General features: G+C 51.1%; 1 protein-coding gene and 1 long non-coding RNA gene across 2 annotated transcripts in view; one reads left to right on the top strand and one right to left on the bottom strand.

Annotated features, from left to right (window-relative positions):
- Positions 1-1,665: 1,665 nt before the first annotated feature.
- On the top strand, positions 1,666-10,000 carry LOC309856405. The gene is made up of 3 exons (XR_014307186.1): positions 1,666-1,952; positions 5,016-5,679; positions 7,211-10,000. It is a non-coding gene; the product is annotated as an uncharacterized lncRNA (long non-coding RNA).
- A 578-nt stretch (positions 10,001-10,578) lies between these two features.
- The window catches only part of FAM156A (family with sequence similarity 156 member A), a 41,422-nt gene continuing 29,660 nt past the window's right edge, over positions 10,579-22,340 (bottom strand). The window contains exon 5 of the mRNA XM_082717558.1: positions 10,579-12,028. Coding sequence (XP_082573684.1) covers positions 11,273-12,028 — 756 coding nt within the window. The 3' untranslated portion in view covers positions 10,579-11,272. The remainder of the gene's footprint in view (positions 12,029-22,340) is intronic.

Here is a 22,340-nt window from a genome sequence, read left to right as displayed (position 1 = left end):
CTGAATTCCTTTATGTTAATCCCATGGCCAGAAGAGAACTGCCTTTCATTTCCACTCATCCTTCCCACTCTACTACCTCATTCCTTCGCAGCTCTGTTCCAGTCTGTTGCAACTGCCTACGAATTCATGGAGGACAGTAGCAATCAGAGGGTATTTCCCAAGCTTTCCCAAACCCCGTCCTGGCATTCTCTGCTGCCCCTTTAGCATGCATACATACGTGCTCTGCACTGCAACCAGCCCCTCACCTCTGCTCAGGATCCCTTGCCTTACACCTTCTCAGCGAATTTGCTCTTGCGATGATGTCTCTTCTCTCCGGCTCTCTCTACATTGGAGCATTCCACAATAAAGGGGGGGTAAACCCTCACTGCCTTCCCTCAAGTCATCCTGCAGCTACTGGCACCGGATCTGTACCTTTCGAAGCAAAACTGCTTCAACTTCTCCTGCACAACCCCCCCCCCTTCAGTAGAGCTTTTGTCCCTATCTCTCCACTGCGACCATGCTCCTCAAGGCCTCCATTAATATCCACATTGCCTCACACCACTCACACCCTGTGCACACCCTAGGGAACCTGAGGCGCCTTTGGCGGTGTGACCATTCATTTCGCCACCTGCTTTTTAAAATAGATAGATAGATAGATAGATAGATAGATAGATATAGATAGATAGATTTGAGTTGGGAGGTGTATAGAAACTCAGTTTCTATTGTATCTGACAACATGCCAATTTCACGTTATGCTCCTTTTGACCTGGATCTATGGGAATTCAGGTCAATGGGAAAGAGGAACCAAAGAATGAGTATCCTTTTCAGTCACAGAGGAGGTAAAGGCCCCCAGGCAAAGTGGGGGCAGAGGCAAAACAGCTCGGACAAGGGATAGGGTGGTCAAGAAGGGAGGAGGAGCTCCAGGTACAGGAGAGTTTCACCTCATTCACCCGTGGGACTCACAGAATACACTCTGCACCTCAAGACCGAAGCGCTCTCCTCTCTGTGAGTAGAGGGATAGCTGGAGCTGAGATATGTAGCTTTCTGGAGCTGCTCTTAGCTCCTGCTGTGCTGTAGATGAGACGGGGTGGGGGCTTGGAATCCCCCATGGGGGATGTAGAATGTGGCTGGGTCCGTAAGCAGAGGTTCATGAAGGATGCTTTAACCTGGTGGAGGCTTCGAGGACTCTGCACTTGCACCCGTGGAGTGGACAGTCCTGGAGCGTGGCCTGGAGGATGAGACCCAGAGGCAGAGGTATTTGCAGATGCCAGCTGAGTAAGGTAAGGCTGAGGCAGCCAGGGAGCACCAGGTCCAGTCCTCGAGGAGGGAGACAGAAGTACAAATTACACCCGCCTCCGTGACCGGCATTGGCAGCTGGACCTGGGGGACAAGAGTCACCCCTCCCTCAGAGACCACCAAAGGCACTGTGAGCCACATAGGTGAGTCACAGGACCCCCTTTCCACATCATCAAACAGACCTGTAAGCCACAAAGACCCCTTCCTCATACTGGGGAGGAGGGAGGGGTCAGGGGTGGTGGAAACGTGGGACTGAGCATTTGTAGACGTGGCCCCTCAGGGACTGTATAGGACCACACTTACTTACCATATTCGATGTAAATGGATGGCTTCCTTTCCCCCCTTGCCTTCCAGTCGGGGGGGGGGGGGTGGGGTGGGGTGGGGGCGGGGGGCACTCAGGCAGTCAGGTCAGGAGACTAATGGAACCAAAGCGACCGGGTGGTCTGAGGAGCACCAGGGAGTCTGGGATCTGAGCTCACCACCCCCACTGGCTTTTCTTCTGCCCACAGTCTGTCCAGGCAGTCATGTTAAAGGAGATTGGGGTCCCTGTCTCTTCCTCTCCTTGAACTCAGGAAGCTTTTCCCTCCACAGACGGATCCCCAGAACAGATGACAGAGAGAAGGGAGGCCCACGCAGACACACACACAGTGGAGTAGTTGACACAGGTTGTCAGAGAGGTGAGCTGGGCCTCCTTGTGGCCACCCTGCCTCCACAGGCCATCTCTCCTTGAACAACACAGACACTCACTTCAGGGCCTGAGTTCTGGAGCTGAGCTTCAGAAAATGTGTCCAGAGCCAGAGCAGGATGCCTGGAGGAGCGTGCCTAAAGCCGGTGGTTTTCATTAGAAGAAGGAGAGGTTTTCCCTTCTTAATTCTTTTGAAGGTAAATCATGTGAGTGTCCTCCAGAGAGTTGAGAGGCCTTGGTGAGGATCTCAGTAGTTGGCTGGCAGAGCCAGAACTAACCCCAAAGATCTCTTCCCCCACCCCGCCACCTCTGCTGGGTGCTCTGAATATCCATTCTTTTTTTTTTTTATGATTTGATTTATTTATTTGTCAGAGAGAGAACACAAGGACAGGGAATGGCAGAGGGAGAGGGAGAAGCAGGTTCCCCGCTGAGTAGGGAGCCCGGTGTGGGGCTGGATCCTAGGGCCCTGGGATCATGCCCTGAGCCAAAGGCAGTTGTTTAACCAACTGAGCCACTCAAACATCCCCAGGATATCCATTCTTTTTTTTTTTTTTGCTTTGGGATGTGTATATTATTGTCATGCATGTCTCATTTACATCATTGGAAGTTCAGGTTTATTGAGGATAAGTGTGCCATTATAGTCATCTTCTTATCTTTCACTACCCTATGGCCTCTGCTTACCCATTGGTGCAGCATTACCTTGTAGAGTTCTCACTCAATGAATCCATTCTTTGAAGGAGATCCACCCCAGGTTGCCTCAACGTGGCATGGCCGGAAGCAGGGATGTGGGCTTTTGTCTGCGGAGACCAGCAATCAGGCTCCCAGTCAAGGCCACATTTCAGGTCTTCAGCTGCTGTCATTGGTCCCTTAGTGTGTTCTCCGTGGTGAGAGCCCATCAGGTTCTGGCCGCAACACGGTCAGGCAGCAGGAACAGTGTTGGGCAGGCTTTCTTTATAGGAAGCTAGAGGACTTAGAGGGGACTAGCTTATGAACTTTGCCCCCCATGGTTCCTGTAGCTCGAAGGTCATGCTTTCTAACCCCCTCCATCTTTTTTTTTTTTAAATATTTTATTTATTTGACACAGAGAGACAGACAGCAAGAGAGGGACTACAAACAGAGGGAGTAGGAGAGGGAGAAGCAGGTCTCCCGCAGAACAGGGGGCCCGATGCAGGGCTCGACCCCAGGACCCTGAGATCATGACCTGCGCCAAAGGCAGAGGCCTAACAACTGAGCCCCCCAGGTGCCCCTACCCCCCCCCCCCATCTTAATGAGACAGTGGTGCCCTGAGGCCCTGGAGCCTCTCAGATGGAAACCAGGGTCTAGTCCTGAAGAAGCCACCGTGCTCTTGTGTCACTCTGGGGAAGGAAGGGGTCAGCCAGGAGCAAGGGTTTGGGGTCTTTAGAGTCGGGTTTTGCCGGGCCTCCCTTCCTCATCTGGCCTCCTCTCAGATCATGACCGATCCCTCACTCCTCCCTCATCCAGCACGGAGAAGGAGCTTTAGAAAGATGGGGTTTCCTTCACAAAACCCTGAACTCCATGGCCACAAAGCAATGGCCCAAGTGGCTTTCGGTTTGGAGCTTGTCCTTTGCCTGAGAGCATTCGCCTGAGTTCCTGCACGGTGGCCTGGCCAAGGGCCCTCATTTAAGATCTTGGAACACCCCGGACCTGGGCCACCCCCTGTACTTGCAACAACCTGTGGGAAACCTGGGCCCTGCATCCCCTTCAAGGTGATCTGAGGGCTGCACTCTTGGGCCCAGCTTTGCAGGGGACAATCACATGGCGCTTCTGTTCTGGGGCTTGACGGACCTGCCTCTCTGTTCCTCACTGGGAGGACCCGAAAGCCCAGCCTCCTCACCACCAGACAGGACACGCCGAGGCCAACCTCGTGATCAGGCCTTAGTTTTACAGAGCATTCTGGTCTAGCCAGGCCCCGGCCACCGCCGAGGTTGCCCCGAGCCGAGAAACATCTTTGGCACACACCCTCGGTCCGAGTGTCCTGGCCAAATGCCTATGCCCTAGACCTCCCATTGCCTCAACCCCAAGCCCCTGCCATCCAGTGCCTCAATGGCAGCACTGCTCTGAGCGTCCCTCCTGTCCTCGGATGTCACCTGTGCCACAACTCCCCAGTCCGTCCCCCTCCGTTTCCCTCTAGTCTGACAGCTCAGTGTGGGACTCTCCCCAGACACCATCCATTGTGGCATTTACCTGGACAACGATGAATCTTGAAGCTGCTTCTCCGTGGGTCACAGAGGCAGGAATGGGGCAGGAGAGATGTGACAGAGGAGGGCTCAACCCCACTGCTGCGATGATCCCACCGCTCTGCCCTCAACTTAAAGAAACACTCAAGAGGGGCGCCTGGGTGGCTCAGTGGGTTAAAGCCTCTGCCTTCGGCTTGGGTCATGACCTCAGGTTCCTGGGATCGAGCCCCGCATTGGGCTCTCTGCTCGGTGGGGAGCCTGCTTCCTCCTCTCTCTCTGCCTGCCTCTCTGCTTACTTGTGATCTCTCTCTGTCAAATAAACAAATAAAATCTTAAAAAAAAAAAAAAAAAGAAGAAGAAGAAACACTCACGAGGCTCGTCCCAGCTCTCTGCTCCTGTCATCGAGTCAAGAGTCCCCACCATCCACAGGGGCTTCTCGAACCTGCATCCAGCTGTGTTTCTGACTTGCTTTGGGACAGAAAATAACAGCCTCTGAAAGCACACAGCCACCCGCTTCTACTACCCTGTGTCTTTGATTCCTGTCAAGACAGGTTTCTTGATAGCATAGACCAAAGACTAGACTTACTTGGCTCCTTCTGGATTCTTCCACAATGTCCCCCACCTGTGGGTCATCCCTTTGCTAAATTCTCCAAAGAGCTCCATGTTGCCAAACCACGGTACCCAATGCCGTCTTGGCCGCAGCAACATTCCTTGTTCGCAAAGTGCTGTGGTTCCTCGGCTGCCAGGACAGCAGCCCATCCTGCCTTTCCTCCTGCCTCGCAGATCATTACTTCCAAGTCTCTGTTGGCCCATTCCACTTGATCCCCTCCAAAATCTCATTTTGTTTTTTCTTCCAGGGTTCCGACCTCTGCCCTGTGCTCATCTCATTCCTTACATGATCCGTGGGTGACGACACCGCCACCTGACTTGTTCCCATCTGGATCCCCTTGTATGGCCTATGGCTTTTCCCGTCAACAAGTCTACCTGAGAAATGTCTGCTGGATCCCAGAATCCCCGTGGGTTGAACCTATAGGGCATCTCCACTCAGAGGTCCCACAAACCTTACCAATCTGCAGACGACACCAGAACCCTAGTCCCGTCTCATGGGTGGGCATTGCCATCCACCCACTACCTTAAGGGAAAATCCTGGGAAGGCTGCTAGGTGTGCTCTCCATTGCCTCATGACTCTCTGGGACCTGCTCAGGAAAAAGGCTACACCATGATCCTCATGCTGCCACAGGGGTCCCCAAAGTCTCTTGTGAGGACTGCTTCTCCACAGATACACTCTTAAGCATGTCCTCAGAATGCTCCTGGTTTGGGTGGGTTCCCCACAGGAATTCCCAAGGAGAAGACCCGGGCCCTGTAACACACCCGGGAGATAGAAATCCTCATCTTCTGTAAGAACCCACCGTGTCAACTCGATGAAGGAGGCATAGCAGGAAGCCCGGGATTTGCAATGTGGAGTTGAGTATCCGGAAGCAATCTCTCAAAGAGAATGTCTGGGGAGACTCGTGTCCTTGGGTGAGCAAGAAACAAGGGATTGCTCAAATTTACTTTTCATCCTAAATACCTCAACCTGTTAGGGCTCTTATCTGAGCATGGGAATGAGTTTGAGAACATAAAGTGTAAAAGGAAGTTAAAAATGCAACTCAGGAAACTTGGCAGCTAAGCCTGACAGCTGAGCCATCTCCATCAACAGATACAAATCTCAGCCAACGCTTTTTCAAAGAATTACTGAGATCTGTCTGATGGAGTTATCTATACAATGTCTTCTCCCATTTTAAAGTAGCTAAGCACAAGGGATTCTGACAAGAAGTGAAAAGTCTTGTATGTTTCATGAGCAAATCCAGGGTTTTAACTTCAAACTTTGGTTTTCCGGAACTTGGAGAGCAGCAAATACAAGACAGTTTTAAAGACCACCTTTACTTTGACGTGTTTTGCCTCTCCTCACAGCCTGTGAGATCTGCCAACCCCAGCCGGTGAAGACGAAAACCTGCTTGCCTTGTAAGGGGAGTCTCCAATTTCTGACTTGAGGTTTTCACCTTAAGGATGGTTCTGTTCCCACAGCTGCAAACTAGGTTTTCATAGGACTTTCCAAATCATGCTCTCGCTGAGGCCACATTCCAGACTCCCTATTTCAGACTCCCTGGGGATGGAGCGCCAGCGTCTGTCCCTCTTTTTTTGTGGTTTTTGGGTTTTTTTAATTTTCAGTAATTTTTACAATTTTACTTCCAGCATCGCTAACATAGTGCTGTATCAGTTTCAGGTGCAGAGTACAGTGATTCAGCAATTCCGCACGTCACCCGGTCCCCATCAGGGCAAGTGTACTCCTTAATCCCTGTCAGTTAGTTCACTGCTCCCCTCACCCACCTCCTCTGCAGTTACCATCAGTTTGTTCTCTATAGCTATGAGTTTGTCTCTCTCTTTTTTGCTTGTTTTTTTGTTGTTGTTGTTGTTAAATTCCACGAGTGAAATCATATGGAACTTGTCTTTCTTCTGACATACTTGTCTTAGCATCATACTCTCTAGCTCTGTGTTTTTGTGAGTGGGAAGATTTCATCTGTTCTATGGCTGAATAATACTCCATTGTATATATGCACACATCTTCTTTATCCATTCCCCTATCCATGGACGCTTGGGCTGCTTCCATGCTTTGGTCATCGTAAACAATGTTGCTATAAACACAGGTGGTACACATGTACCCCTCGGACTTGTGTTTTTCTATTTTTGGTCAAATGCCTGTAGTACGACTGCTGGATTGGAGGGCAGTTCTATTTTTAACTTTGGGAGGAAACCCCATACTGTTCTCCAGATTTCGCTGCACCTGCTAAATAAAGGCTAAGATTTACATACCACAAAGTTCCCCCAGTTAAAGGTTCCCATGCAGGGACTGGTAGTAGATTTGCGGAGTTGTGCAGCCTTCACCACGATTCAGTTGTACAACATCTCTGTCCCTCCAGAAGGACCCTGTGTCCCCTCAGGGGACAGCACTCAGGTCCCACTCCTGCCTCCAGGCCGAGGCAACATCTAAGGTAATTTCTATCTCTTGTAGGTTTGCCCTTTCTGGGCACTTCTTGTAAACGGACTCAAGCTTCAAGAGTGGGCTTGTGTGTCCGTGTTCTTTCACTTGGACAGACACTACGGAGGCTCATCCGCGTTGCTGCAAACATCGGGTCATCTGTCCCCACAGACCAGTGGCATCTACTGCCAGGGTAGGCCACAGTCTGATTATCCTTTTACCATCGACAGACTTTTAGACTGTCTCCCCTTGGTTGCCGGGAATGTCTGAGTACAAGCCCGTGCTTGGACATACGTTCCGTTTCCAGTTTCTCCACGTCCTCATTCTTTGTCTCGCATGACTGCGCCGGCCGGAAACTTCAGTCAGTGTTGGAAGGAAACGACGGGACCCAGCCTCCTCGTCCTGGTCCGGATCTCAGAAGGAATGCATTCGTTCTTTCACTCCTCAGGATGGTATGTGACAGGAGACTCATTTTTCTTCTACATACCCTTTACCAGAGGGAGGACGCGCCTTTCTAGCCCTAGTCGGCTGAGCGTTTTTATCACGAATGGATCTTGAATTTTGTCAGATGTCTCTTCTTTGTCTATCGAGATGATCAACTACATGGCTTCTATCTTCATTATACCATGATGGTGTTGACCTCAATCGTATTTTGAATGCTAAAGCAATGTTGCTACCCTGGGATAAGTCTCACTTGGGTAGCTGCACGCTCCCTTGTAAATGCTGGTGGATCTGGTGTGCCCTTTTGGTGAGGAATGACATGTGGATAGTCATGACAGATACCGGTCTATACATTTCTTGTGTTGTCCTGCGCGGCTTCAGTAGGAGGGTAGTATTGTCCTCATAGGCTGAGTTAGGAAGACTTCCGTCCTCCTGTCTGTTCTGGGAGAGTCTATGAAGGATGGCTATGATCTCTTCCTACAGTGGAACAGAATTCACCAAGGAGGCGATTGACAAACAGCTGGTCCAGGGCTTTTGTCTGTAGGAAGGCTTTTTTTTCTTTTTCTTTCTTTAAAGATTTTATTTATTTATTTGACAGAGAGACAGAGAGAGAGATTGAGATCTCAAGTAGGCAGAGAGGCAGGCAGAGACAGAGGGGGAAGCAGGCTCCCCGCCGAGCACAGAATCCGATGCGGGGTCCGATCCCAGGACCCTGAGACCACGACCCGGACCGAAGGCAGAGGCTCGACCCACTGAGCTACCCAGGCGGCCTGGGAAGGCTTTTAATTCCCAAATTCCATTTCTTTACTTGCAGTAGGTCCATTCAGATTTTGTCTTTGAGCCTTCTGTTTCACCCCCATTCTCTCCCTGTATTTTCTTGCCTCCCCATGGCTCTGCCTCTGTCTCTGGTCTGGAACCTGGCACGTTGAACATTTCTAGACGTTGCTGGATCCTGGCTCCCAGTCAGGATCTTGGGGACCGTATGCCATGTCAGATGGGACCCTCAGATGATGCTCGTACACGCAGGCAAGGGGACCATGGCTTTGAGGTGGAGATGGGGTGGCACCAGTGAGTCCCTCAGGTACACCCACCGACCCATTCTCCAGGTGCCCCCAGGTCTGTGGTTAGGAGCACCCTCAGCAAGCCCCAGGTCCACAGGGCCCCAGCCCGATCCTCCCCGCTCCTCTCGTCTTGCGGCAAGACAGCGGCACAGGGGATCCAGGACGGCTCGCGCCACACGTCTGGGTGTCACAGCTCTCCCTGATTAAAGGCTCAAGTTCCCGAGGGCTGGGACCATCTCGCTATGACTCCCGACTCCCCCGCCCAGCAGGCAGCCTAGCACAGAGTCGGGGAGGCAAGGGAGGTAAGGAAACCTTCACGGGTGGCTCTGCATCTGATGGTGGCTGGCACAGCTGCTGAGGTGAGGCCACCCCGTTCCTGTCTCTGCGAACTCTGCCGGGTGGGGGAAGACCGGCCCTGCCCCCAAGCATCCTGCAGAGGACTCAAAGATGCACCTTGTAAGACTTGGTGCTTGCAGCTGGGAAACGTCCAGCCAAGTCACCGGTTCTCCGCACTTCACCCGCAGCCTTTATGGAGGTTACAAGTGGTGAGCGGGTGGAGAGTGCCCACTCTGAATGCAGTTCGCCTTGGTTTGTGTGCACTACCCCTCTCGGTGCCTGCATGACACTGAGCGAGTCACCTCACCTGTCTGTGCTCTGCTTCCCCGCCCACCCACCGAGACTGAGGTCTTGCTCCACCAAGGGTCTTTGGCAGCGGATTACATAAGCTGAGGTACGGAAATATGTAGCATATTGTCTGATAGCGAGGACACCATCAGTAAAGGGAAATGCCACTTTACTCCTGCTCACCACACCCCAAATGACCAGTCTGCACTGAGGCCTCAGAGATTCAGGAAAGAAAAGTCCTGCTTGAGGGCACCTGGGTGGCTCAGTCGGGTAAGCGTCTGCCTTTGCCTCAGGTCACGATCTCAGGGCCCTGTGGTAGGTTCCCTGTTCAGCAGGGAGTGGACTTCTCTCTCTCCTCAGCCCCTACTCCCTCCCCACTCATGTTCTTTCTCTCTCAAATAAATAAATCAATAATCATCCAAGAAAAAAAAAAAAAGAAAAAAGAAAAGTCTTGCTTTATTTACCTTCTCCCTGCAAGTGGGAGACAACCCTGGTGGGGTCAGATGAGCTCCCAAGCTCTGGGACAAGATCCCCAGGTTCAGAACAAAAGAAACGTACCTGTGCTCAAGTCACCTGCCTCTGCAGGAGACTCACAGCAACAGCCCAGCTCCGGGCACTACCTAAACACAGAGCCTGAAAGAAAGCAATTTACCATCCATTCAGAGGAACTGCACGGGCACTTCTTGGGTACACAGCACTGGAGAGAGAGAGAGAGAGAGAGAGAGAGAGAGAGAGAGTGTGTGTGTGTGTGTGTGTGTGTGTGTGTGTGTGTTGGGGAATGAAGGTAGATGGATTCCTTCATACCTCCTGAACTGCAAAGGCACATTGTCTAAATCCCAAAATGACTCTTCAGTAACTGAGCGATGCTCTGGTTGTCCTGCAGCAGGCCTGGAACTGGTATTCCCACGCACCAACCCAGCGACACCAGGCAGCGGAGGAGGAGTGGCACCTGAAGATCCTAAGGCCAGGGGAACCGGCACCATCCTGTGGGACCTCCTACCGTGGGCAGCGGACGCTGCCTCCTGCTCTCTGTGGGCAGGAAGGCTCTCTTCCCCTTGCTCCTGGTTGATGTGAAGGCTGGTCCCACCGCAGGGCCGCAAACGGTGACGTGATGCTGTCCCCGGGTGCCCTCCCCAGCCCCTGCTGGGAAGCCACACAGTTCAGAGTTCTCCTCCTGAGAAAGCGTGATCTGCTGCCCTAGGATTTAGATGTCGTGATCTCAGATCCTACAAAGCAGAAAGCAACAGGGATCGAGAAACCAGAACTCCAGAGCTATTTTCCTTTCATACGTGTATTTATTTGGTGTGCGTGATGAGGGAACCCGTCAGAAATTCCGCCCAGGGGAATACTATCAATGTCACGAAGCAAGGAAATGTGGACCTGCAGTTAGCTCAGCACATTCACAACGGCTTACACAGAGAACACAATGGTGAACCACCACGTTCCAGTTCTACGACCCTTTCCGCGCCTGGCTTAGCATCAGATTCTTGGAAGTGGAGCCCAGCTGAGCGCCCGGGCATCCCAGCAGACCTAGTGCTGCTTCTGGGAGGCAGTCAGTGACACGGCACAAAAGCACACGGCCGTCACCAGGGCATTCATGCTACAGAGAAAGCCTACATCTTACTGACAACGAGGCAGGGAGGAGAGACAGAGATCTGGGGTGGGAAAGGGACAACATGCATCATGGGAGCTGTGATACAGAAGTTAAGGACCCCTGGTATGCAGCATCCCCTAGAAAGCCCCACGGTGATCCAGAAATTCCAGGCAGGAAAGAGCAGGACCTTCCCAGGATCGGATCCATGCTCACACGGACAGAGTGTCCAGTCCTCACGCTGCTCTTGTTCCTTCTCTGACTTCTCTGAGTGCTTCTTACTCTTTGGTCCCCAAAAGGATTCCACGCTCAGGATCTGGCCACGCCAGCCTCCACCTCTGAATCCGTTGCGATCTCTGTCACGCGAGGACGAGAGCCTCAGTTTTCTTTCAACCACTGCTTTAGGAGCCTCTGGAACATTCTTTTGCTTTCCTGCTGCATCTCCCGTTGGAGTTTCTCCTCTCTTTCCTGTTGTTGGAGCACCCCATCGGGCAGAAGGCCGGGCCGGCTGGTCCCCAGGCTGAGGGTCAAGCCACTGAGGCCCTGCACCAGTGTGTCCCAGGAGGAAGGATGCGGGGCCCCTTTCCTCTCTGCAGGCATCCCAGAGACACTGGGCCTGTGGCTCTGGCAGTATCGACATTCACATCTGAATCTGTTCTGATCTCTGTCCCCCAAGGAAGAGATCCTGGCCTTCCTCTCGACCCGGTAAGGTGCCACGTGATCGAGGTGTCGCCGTCTCATGTGCCCCAGAAGGGTTCTCTTCCTCTGAGGGGACGCTGACCTTTCCCACCGCCTCTCTTGGAGGGTTTTCTCATCCCTGTACCGCTGCTGGAGCAGCCCCTCTGGCAGAGGGGCAGGGTGTTTTGTGCCCACACCGGTTTTGAGGTCACCGAGGCCCATCATCAGCAGTTCTGAGAAGGAAGGAGGGGAGGCTGCTGTGACTTCTCGGGAAGTCTCTTCAGAGATCATTGGGGAAGATTCAGGGGTCAACGTGGAGTTACATTTCTGGACTGGATCCATGGAGAGGTGTAGTCGGTGATCACACAGCGCCACCTGGTCCTTGGGTCTAGACAGGAAGGAAGGAAGGAAGAAGATGAAGGTAGCGAGGGATGTGCACGGCCAGAAGAACCCAGACTGCAGCACATGGTGATAAAAGAAGAGAGAAAACCCGTTATAATTCCCCTGACTTCACCTTTGTGTGCCTCTGTCTCCTATCTGTGAAATGGGGACAGTAATGAGCCCTGGTCGCGAGGACTGTTCTGCGCTTTCAGTGTGATAATGCGGTTCCGAGAGCTCAGAATACTGACGGCACAGGATCAGAGTCTCAGAAGTGAGATCCGCTATCGCGTCCACGTGACCTGTCATGGCAAATGATGTCCTGCAGTCAACCATGCTAATTCCCTGCTGACGTTTTATGACCGTTCTCAAGCATCATTTTAACAACAATCCATGGGTGACTGGCATGTGCTCTCCTTCTAGGTGTTCGTGTACCTTCGAAAAGCAGACTTTTACTAAAATCAAAGCGTTTCCACCACAGGGAAGGACACATTCTTTTCCATTTTCACTGGCATTCATCTACCTAAAAAGGACACTCAAGCCTGTGGAAACCATTTCAAAATCCCCTGTAAGAATAAATAAGAATTTACCAAAGCCTAAGAACAGAAATCAATGAAATTTCTGACAAGGCACATTAGAGGGACTCCCATCAAAAGTTGCCTCTTTGAAATAATCAATAAAACTGATACACTTCTCACAGGACTGATGAAGGAAAAGAAGAAAAGCAGAGAGGAGAACAAAGCAAGATACATCCCACTTCCTGCTTTCTAGCCATATGGCAAAGCCAGAGAAATCAGAACAGTGTGGTCCTGGCATAAAAAGTGACACACAGACCAACAGAACAGAACTGAGAGCCCAGAAATGACCCCAGGCGTATATGGTCAACCAACATTTGACACAGGAGTCCAGAATACTCAATGGAGAAAAGACAGTCTCTTCAATAAATGGTGCTGTGAGAATGGGATATTCACATGTCAAAGAAGAAAGCGGGATTCCTGACTTAGACACACAACAATTTACCTGAAGTAGATTAAAGACTTCAACAGAAGACCGGAAACTACAAAACTCCTAGGAGGATACAGAACAAAAAAACTCCTTGACACGGGTCTTGGCCATGAATTCTTGGCTCTGACCCCCAAAGCACAGAAAATAAAATAAAAAAGAAAGCAGCAGGGTTCCATGTAACTAAAAAGCTGCACACCAAAGAAACCACCAACGAGGTGAAAAGACAACTTATGGAACAGGAAAAGGTATTTGCAAACCATGTATCTGTCAAAGGGGTCAGATGCAAAATATACAAAGAACGCATACAACTCCATGGCAAAAAGGCTAGTAATCCGATTTAAAAATGTGTAAAGGATGTGAACGGACATTTTTCTAAAGCAGACGTACGGATGGCCAATAGGGACATGAAGAGCTGCTCCAAACCACTAATCGTCAGGGAAATGCGATTCAAAACCACAATGAGCTGTCACCTCACACCTGTTAGAATGGCTAGCATCAAAAAGACAAGAGATGAAAATGCTGGCTCGGATGTGGAGAATAAAGAAATCATGGGGCGCCTGGATGGTGCAGCTGGTTGAGCATCTGACTCTTGGTTTTGGCTCAGGCTGCGATCTCGGGGTTGTGCAATCAAGCCCCGCATCGGGCTCCACGCTCAGCGGGGAGTCTGCTTAAGTCTCCCTCCCCCTCTGTGCCCCCACCCCAGTGCACTCTCCTCAAATAAGTAAGTCTTAAAAGAAATCTTTTGCATTGTTGGTAGGACTGTAAACTGGCACAGTCGGTATGGAAAACAGTATAGAGATTCCTCTAAAAATTAAAAACAGAACTACCATATGATGCAGACATTCCATTCCTGAGAATGTACCTGAAAGAAATGAAACTACTATGTCAAAGACATATGGGCATCCCATGTTCACAGCAGCATTATTTACAATAAGCAAGACTTGGGACACAATCTAGGTGTTCTTGACGGATAAACGGATCAAGAAAACACACACACACACACACACAAACACACACACAATTCAGCCATAAAAGAGGAGGAAATCCTGTCATTTGTGACAACAGAGATGGACCTTGAGGGCATTATGCTAAGTGAGTACGTCAGAGAAAGACAAATACGGTATGACCTCACTCATACAGAGGACTGGAAAAACCCTCCCACATTTATAGGAACAGGTATCAGATTTGTGGTTATCACAGGTGGCGATCTAGGGAGGGAGGAAAAATTGGAGGATGGCGGCCAAAACGAACAAACTTCCAGTTGTAAGATAAATAAGTACTGGGGACATAATGTACAACATGATGACTCTAGTTAACACCACCATGTGGTATAGATGAAAGTTGTTAGACAGTAAATCCCAAGAGTTCTCTGCACAAGGAAAACCCTGTTTTCTTTTTCTTCTTCTATCTATAGAAGATGGTGGATGTCAACTAGGCTTACTGAGGTAATCCTTTCATGGTATGTGTAAGTCACAGTATTATGTTGTATCCCTTCTGTGTTGCTGTGTCAATTCTGTCTCAAGGAAACTGGAGAAAAAGAGAGAAAAGAGGGAGAGAAGAAATAGGTTACCAATAGCAGGAATGAAAGAGGACATTTCGCTAGAGACCCAGCAAATATGAAAGAAGTAAGAAGGCAGTATTACATTCAAATCTATGTATGTAAATGCAACAACTAGCAAACCGATAAACTATTAAACTTATCTAAGGCAAAATAACACGCACGATTCCGTATCGTTCACAGAAATTGAATCGGTTGTTTAAAACCTCTGACGACAATCCCAGACGGTATCGGCAGTGAACTCTACCAAGTATCGACAGGAAAAACAGACACACGCAGAAATTCTACACAATTTCCTCCAGAAAACTAAGCGAAGGAGGCATGTGCAAGTGATTTCTGTGGCCACAATTTCACTGATGCCAAGAAAAGAAAAACTACCGACCAATATTTTTTCTGAGCACAAGCACAAAATTCCTCAACGAAATGCCAGCAGTGGTATCCAGCAATCTGTTCAGAGAAAATACACCATGCTCAAGTGGGTTAGCTCGGGAAAGCAAGGGTGGTTCAGTAAGTGAAAACCAACTAAGGCAATCCTCAGATCTGGCATATAACTCATTAATCCATGTCATCTACAGTTTAAGATGAAAGATTAGAAAGAAAAATGACAGACTCCATGCTATGCCTGTCAAAACCCCAGTGGCATTTCTCAGTAATAGAAAAACAATCCCAAACTGCATCTGGAACAACACAAGACCCAGGACGGCCAAGGCCACCTTGAGGAAGAACACAGCTGGAGGTACCAAAGTTCTTCATTTCCAAACACAGTCCCAGGTAACAGCAAGTAAATCAGTACGGTACTGGCGGAAAGACAGACACAGACCAATGGAACAGAACAGAACCCAGAAATAAACCCGAGGCACGGTCAGTCAACGGACCTGGTCGAGGACGCCGGTAACACGCAACAGGGGAAAGGACACTCTGACAAATGGCGCTGGGAAAACTGGAGGCCCACATGCAAAAGGATGACAGTGGATCCTCTGTTACGCCACACATGAAAATCAACCCAAAGGGGACTGAAGATTAAATATAAGACCCCACACTGTAAATTCCTGAAAGAAAACACAGAGGAAAAAGCTGCAGGACACGGGTCTTGGTGATGATCTTGTGGAATCAACACCCACGGCACAGGCAAGAAAAGCAAAAACAGACAAGTGGGACTACATGCAACTTCAAAGCTTCAGCACAGCGAAGGAAACCACCAACAAGGCGAAAAGGCAATCTGCGAAATGGGCACAACATTTCCAACAAGGAGCTGATTTTCCCCACGTATAACGAACTTTTCTAACTCAATAGCAAGAAAACAAGCAAACCAATGTAAAAACAGGCGAAATATCTGAATAGACACTTCCCCAAAGAAGACACACAAGTGGCCAAAAGGCATGTGGAACGTGGCTCCACATCCCCAACCATCAGCGAAAGGCACATGAACACCACAATGAGACGTCGGGCTGCACACGTGACGACAGGTCTCGTCAAACCAACTACCAAACACAGCAGATCACAAGTGTCACTAGGCAAGCAAGAACACAGGAACCCTTGTGCCCCGTCGGTGGGATGCAAACTGGCACAGCCACAACAGAATAGTGGTATGGAGGTTCCTCAAAAAGTTAAAAGTGAAACCGTCACAGGTTCTTGTTCACAGCAGGGTGCCCCCCTCCAAAGCACCAAGAACTACAAAACCAAAAAACCTACCATGTGATGCAGCAATCCCACCCCTGGGTATACATCCAGAAGAACGGAGATCGGCATCTCCAAGAGATGCCCGCACTCCCCTGTGCACTGCGGCTTTCTCCCCAGGAGCCAGCAGACTGGAAAGCACCCAGCTGTCAGTCAGCAGAGCAGCGGATACAGGAGGGGTGGCACACATACACGATGGGACGGGAGCAGCCGCCCCAGAGAGGAGGAGATCGGACCATGTGCAGGCTAGCTGCTAGGGATTACAGAAGCGGGACAGGTGATGCCGCCACTTACTGAGTGCCTTCCACGAGCCAGGTAATGTCAGCTACGTGGTTCCCATCTATTGTCTCCCGCGGGTCTCCCAACAAACCTCAAGGAGGCAGAGTGACGCCCTTCTACCCGGAGCAATTTGAGGCTGAAGGAGAGAGACTGATGTGGCGGGGTCTGCCCCGGAATCGGGTGAGAGGGTCAACCGAATGCTGGGGTGCAGGGAGGGGAGTTTGGAGATCAAGGCAGGCACCGGGACACAAAGCACTGCCGATACCACTTGGCACTCCCAGAGCGTCCCGTGCTCTGTTACCTGCCCTGCCCTCCCCTGCCCCTTACCCACCCCCCACGGCACCAGAAGCAGCCCCTAGCTATCTGAGGACCGGACGGGAGTGACCTGAATTCATGTGCACGATGGAACACGATGTATATTTGTGTTCCCCCAAATGGGAGACCCACAGTGGGAAAGCCAGCTTTCTGGTGAGGGGTCATCTGTGCGTGACGCCAAGCATGAGAAGACAGCGGCACAGAAAGAGAGTCTCTGGGGCTGAAGAGACACGTCTGATGCCGTCTCCATGTTCTTGGCCGTGGCTCATTCAGTGTGAAGCGTGACCTGCAACCTATCCCGTGGCAGCCTCAGAGGTTGTGATGACAGGGAACGTGCCAAGCCCAATTCTGTGAACCACCTCTGCATGACCTCATTACGTACTCAGAAATGCACCCTTCTCTGTCTGGTGTTGTTATTACAAAGAATAACAAACCCATTTCACAGGTGAGGAGAGTAAGGCACAGAGGGCCAAGTAAATTTCTCCAGAGGACGTGACTGCAAGTGGCAGAACTGGGTTGGAAGGAAGGGTGTCTAGGGTCAGAGCTTGTGTCCTTACCCATTATATGGTGTGGGTTCCACAAAACAACAGAGCACCAGACCCCATGATGCTCACCATATCAGGAAGTCAGCTTCGTGCTGTGAGTAAGGAGGAGACCCCTCTGCAAACAGGCCTGAGCACAAAGGCAAGTCACAGTCACACTAACGAAATCAGAAGGAAGGGTGGGTGCGGGTGGGCACACTCCGGGTTCCAGTGATGCCATCAAGGACGTAGGTTCTTTCCAGCTCTGATGTGGCCGTTTCTGGAACAGATGTTCCAAGACCAACATCCAGATACAACAAGGTCCAGTGCCAAAAAGAGACTTTCCAGTCCTGTATCTTTTGTATGAACAAGGGAGTTTCCCAGCAAAAAGTCTCTTCCTTTCCCACTGGCCAGCACCGGCTCACACCCTCCCTCATTCCTCTCATTCGGCCAGGAGGACTGGAGGGTGATGCCACACCTGTCCTGAACGAAACGTTTGGGAAGGTAATGGCAGTGAGGAAGCCCTTCGCCTCTTACCCCGTCTGGGGATTCAGGCAGCGTTTCTATCAGCAAGCCTTCTTCTCCTTCCCCTGAACTTCCCCCGCCACCCCACCCCACCCCCGCGAACGTCCACAACACCCTGCGTTTCCCCTTTCCCGGCCCCTAACCCCACCCAGCCATCAGAGGCAAATTGTTTGGCTCGCTCACTAGCCCAGGCCCTGGCAGAGTCCAGGGACTTTGTCCTGTTCACCCATCAGAGCCTCAACCTCAGGGGGCATTCACGAATACCTACCAAATGGAATAAAGGAGAATGTGAGGCCCTTTCTGAACATCTCATTTGATTTATCAACCCCGCAGAATCCGTGTATCTTCCATGGTCCCAAAGGAGAAAAGGCCTGTGTGGGGAGGGTAAGTGACATCTCAGGAGCTCACCTGCAGCCAAGAGACGGAACTGCAGCCCAGGGGCATCCTGACTCCAGATGTAAGCACCCCTGGTGGCACTGCCTCTCTGGGTGATCTGTAAGCTCCAACGCCTAACCTAGAAAGTAACCCCAGGGGAGTGAGACCAGTCAGGCTTCTCGAGGAGGCGACCTTCCGCCAACAGTGTGAACAGGGAGAGGAGTCCGAGAGGCAGGTATCTGGGTCAGGACTTTCCAGACAAGAGGGAACACTGAGGAAGAAGTGTCTGGAGCAGAGGCTGCCGGGCCACAGCACAGATACTGTCGGGGGGCTGGACAGGGAATGAGAGCCTCACAGAAAGCGGGGACAGCAGAGGGTGACAGGCTCCAGATCCTGCTGGGTGAGGAAGCTTCAACTCAGTCGGCTGGACCACAAAGAACACCGAGAGATCACAGATGCTGAGTGACAGCCTGTATCAGGCTGGAAGGTAGGCAGAGGAGGAGAAGACCATTCAGAGAAGAGGCATGTTTGGCAAAGAGCTAGAAGGATAGTGAGGAAGAGCACGTCCCCGAGAGGCTGACAGCACTCCCCCAGACCGACACACCCTTCACCTGGGAGCCCGTGTCCCTGTCCCCAAGGGCATTTGTGCTCTAGCCATAGCATCACACCCTTAATTAGCAGCCTGAATTCACTCAACAGTCCACCTGTTGGACACATCACTGTGAGCACCTGCTGTCTGCACCGGTCCCTTGGAAGACACTCCCTGAGCTCACTGGTGTTCCGAGGATCACGATCTAAGTTCCACTGTGAGATCAGAACTGTGGCTGATGGGGCGACAGAGTGTCCCACACAATTAAAAGATCTTTATAGCCTTGCAGTTTTTCTTTTAAGCATCTGCAGTTAGAGGTGGTACAAAAGATGCAACCTTCCTCCTCCTCCCAAAGAGAATCTGAGTACAGAGATGTCCTGTTTCCTCCATTTGTAATCCAGAAACAGCTGGTATGATAGCTACCCTTTATGGTGAAGTCATAAGGTCACCTTGGGTCAGGGTCTCTCATTCGCTGACAAAACGTGCTCTAAGCGCCAGCTGAATACCACGCGTGGGCTTCCTGGACACGGTTTGGGGATGAAGGGACGAGGTAGGCTGAATCTGCCAGCAGATGACCACCACTCGTTCTGTGGGAACACTGATGGTGGAATTTAAGTCGCAGTACCTTAGGAACACAAAGGAGGGCGTCTTCCCCCTCTCTAAGTGTATGTGTGTGTTTGGTCAGGACCCACTTCTCACGGGTGGAGGCTGATGAGGCAAGCACTCGGATCACCCACATTTTCCAGACCTGCCAGCTGAAAAACCCAGAGATCCCCACACGCAGAGCCAGATTTTCGGCCTCAGTCTACCGAGCTCCAACCACCACTGCCCTTTGGCCAGCTCCGCGACGGTGACGCAGCCGCCAAAAGCAGTTCCTCTGGCTCTGCTTGCCTCTCCATTCATAGTCTCTGGGGAACAGAGTGGGACTGGTGGAGACCGAGTTTGGGGAGTAGGGTGGATCACAGAAGTCGCTCTAACGTGGCAAAAGGCCTCTCCACAGGGGAAGGCTGGAAGCTGAAGCCCTGCTCAGCTGCGGGCTCTGAGGCAAGCCTCCCACGCCAAGGGACTCCAGGGCTGTTGCTTCGGGGCCGCTCCTCAGAGGGCAGACAGAGTCTTAGAACCTTTCGGGGTTGCTCTACGCTGCCAGGGACCCGCGTTTCAAGGTGGACATGGTGTTGGGACCACGATGACTATGCAATCGTGGAACAGTATCTGCATTTCAGCAACTGAAACACAATCCAGGTGTGTCGTCGCGTGAGCGCCAAGACTGGCTTTCGAGTCAGGCAAAACGGAGGTGGGATTTCCAGATCCACCCTCTCCTGCATCAGCTACTGGCTCCTTTCGGCTTGCTTCCCCGTCTAAGGACGCTGGGCTTTCAGACTTACCCGAGTCCCTGGGTAATCACACTGTATCTACCACGCACACCTTGGCTCCTCAAGACCTAGGCTGCGGGAAGAGGCAATCACACCATCCCTGTGTTAGAGACACGTCAGCAATGGAGGAAAGTAGGCCAGGCCCCTGGGAGTCTAGTCCCAACCTCTGGCCGGGGCTGAGAGTTGGGGCAGTACTGGTTGCACTGGTGGTTCCACCTTTTGTCTTGTCCAAGGCACACACTTCTTTTCATGCTCAGGTGTGCTGTGCTTACAGGGGTTGTAGTGAATGCGGCTAATCCTTGTAGCTGAGTTGAGCCTATGGCAGGGAGAAACCAGTGGTGGGTTCACACTCTCCACTGGATGCTCGAGGGACCGACATAGTTTCCTCTAGGGCTTGCGGGCACCTGGTGGGGGCCCCTAGGGACTCATACAAAGGCACTGTCAGACTCCCTTGGAGAGTTCCCATAGGAGCAGGCAGCTAATCCTTGCTTCCTCCACCGCCACAGGAACAAATTAATCAAACCCCTTGTAAAGGAAAGACCAGTTCATATACTTTCTCTTGTTCCAACAGAAAACTCAGACTGCAACTTCCACTGAAAAACTAGCACATCAAAACAAAGTCCACGGGAGGTGGCTGCAGGCCTGCTTAATGTCCTGGGTCACAGGTGCCCTAATGACATATTCTTCCCATGTTTCTGCTTATCCCTCCTCACCGGAAGGAAGGACCCCTTCACACTGGAAAATGTGGGCCACATTCCAAAGTCCGAGTCACGTGGATCCAAGGCTCCATGTAACATGAGGTGAGATCTTTGCCGAGTGTAATCCTCCTCTAAGCAAGGAGGCCTTTTCCAGAAAGGCCAAATTGCCGTCAGACTGCATTTCCAAATAGCTCACTGTGGTCCAGAGTAAAACCTCTGTCCATTTGGGGTTATTTATAATGGAATCTCCATCACTTCTTTTCAGCACAAAGTTCTGTGAACAGTGCCTTTTCATCCAGGTACTCCTCGCGTTAAGTGGAGATTGCCCTCTACTGAACCTGCCAGCTGAACATAGGTAGGAACCAGGCAAGTGAAGTGAATCCTCGATCCACAGGGGATGGCATGCGTGGGGCTGGGGAAATGAGAGGTAGAGAGAAGAGAGAGCGTCTGGGTTCACTGGCCACCTGCTAAACAGAAAGAAGTGGAAGGGGGCTGGAAATGTGGCACGGGGTGGAGCAGGAGGTGGTGTGCTGAAGATGAGGCATTTGAGGGTAGGCAAGGCCTGCTGTGCCGAGTCCAAGAGGCAGATGTGATCTTAAAAACAGCAGGATGCCCCTGCAGAGTTTTGAGCAGGGTAGACAAGACCAGATTAAGATTTAAGAAGGGTCCCTCAGGCAGTGGGATGAAAACACTTGTGGCCAAGGGTCAAGATTGGTGGTGATTATCAAGCACAGAAGAGGGTCATCTGGACTAGGGATCGAACCGTAGTGATGGAAGAAGTGTCAAGATCTTATTTAGAAGGATGGAGAAAGTTGGATTGACAGGCCTTAGTAACTGAGGGGTGGTGAGAGACGCAGCAAGGAAGGAGGGATTTTTAAAAAAGAAAAAAAAAAAAGACTTTATTTGAGAGAGACAGCGTGAGAGAGAGAACGTGAGTGAGGGGAAGGGTAGAAGGAGAAGCAGACACCCCGCTGAGCAAGGAGCCCGATGCGGGACAGGACTCCCAGGACCCGGAGATCATGACCTGAGCCGAAGGCAGTGCTTAACTGACTGAGCCACCCAGCTGCCCGAGGAAGGATGGGTTTAAGGATCGCTGGCCCAAGCAGCTGGGTAGAAGGCTGCTTTTCACTGAGTTTGGCAACACCGGAGGAGATGCAGATGTATGGGGAATGGGGGTGGACGCAGTCAGTTCTGGACATGTTGTGTATTCTCTGCCTCTGCACTCAACCACTTAGTACCTCAAATACTTGGGGGAGCTGACCCAGCTTCTCTGTGCCTGAGTTGTTTCATCTGGAAGGGAAGGATACTAAAAATTAGGAAAAAGAGCTAATTTGTTTCATTCAGTCTAAGAAAATGCTCTTCCTTTGCACAGCACAGAGCTGTTTGACAGTCAGGTAGGTACTCCTTGGGTCAAACGGGATTCTCTCTACCTATCCATATATTGGTTGGTTTTACTTAACTGCCTTGTGTGTTTT

The sequence above is a fragment of the Mustela nivalis genome (assembly GCF_964662115.1).
Source record: "Mustela nivalis genome assembly, chromosome: X".
In the NCBI taxonomy this organism is placed as follows: domain Eukaryota; kingdom Metazoa; phylum Chordata; class Mammalia; order Carnivora; family Mustelidae; genus Mustela; species Mustela nivalis.
This window is presented reverse-complemented; position numbering and strand designations above follow the sequence as displayed.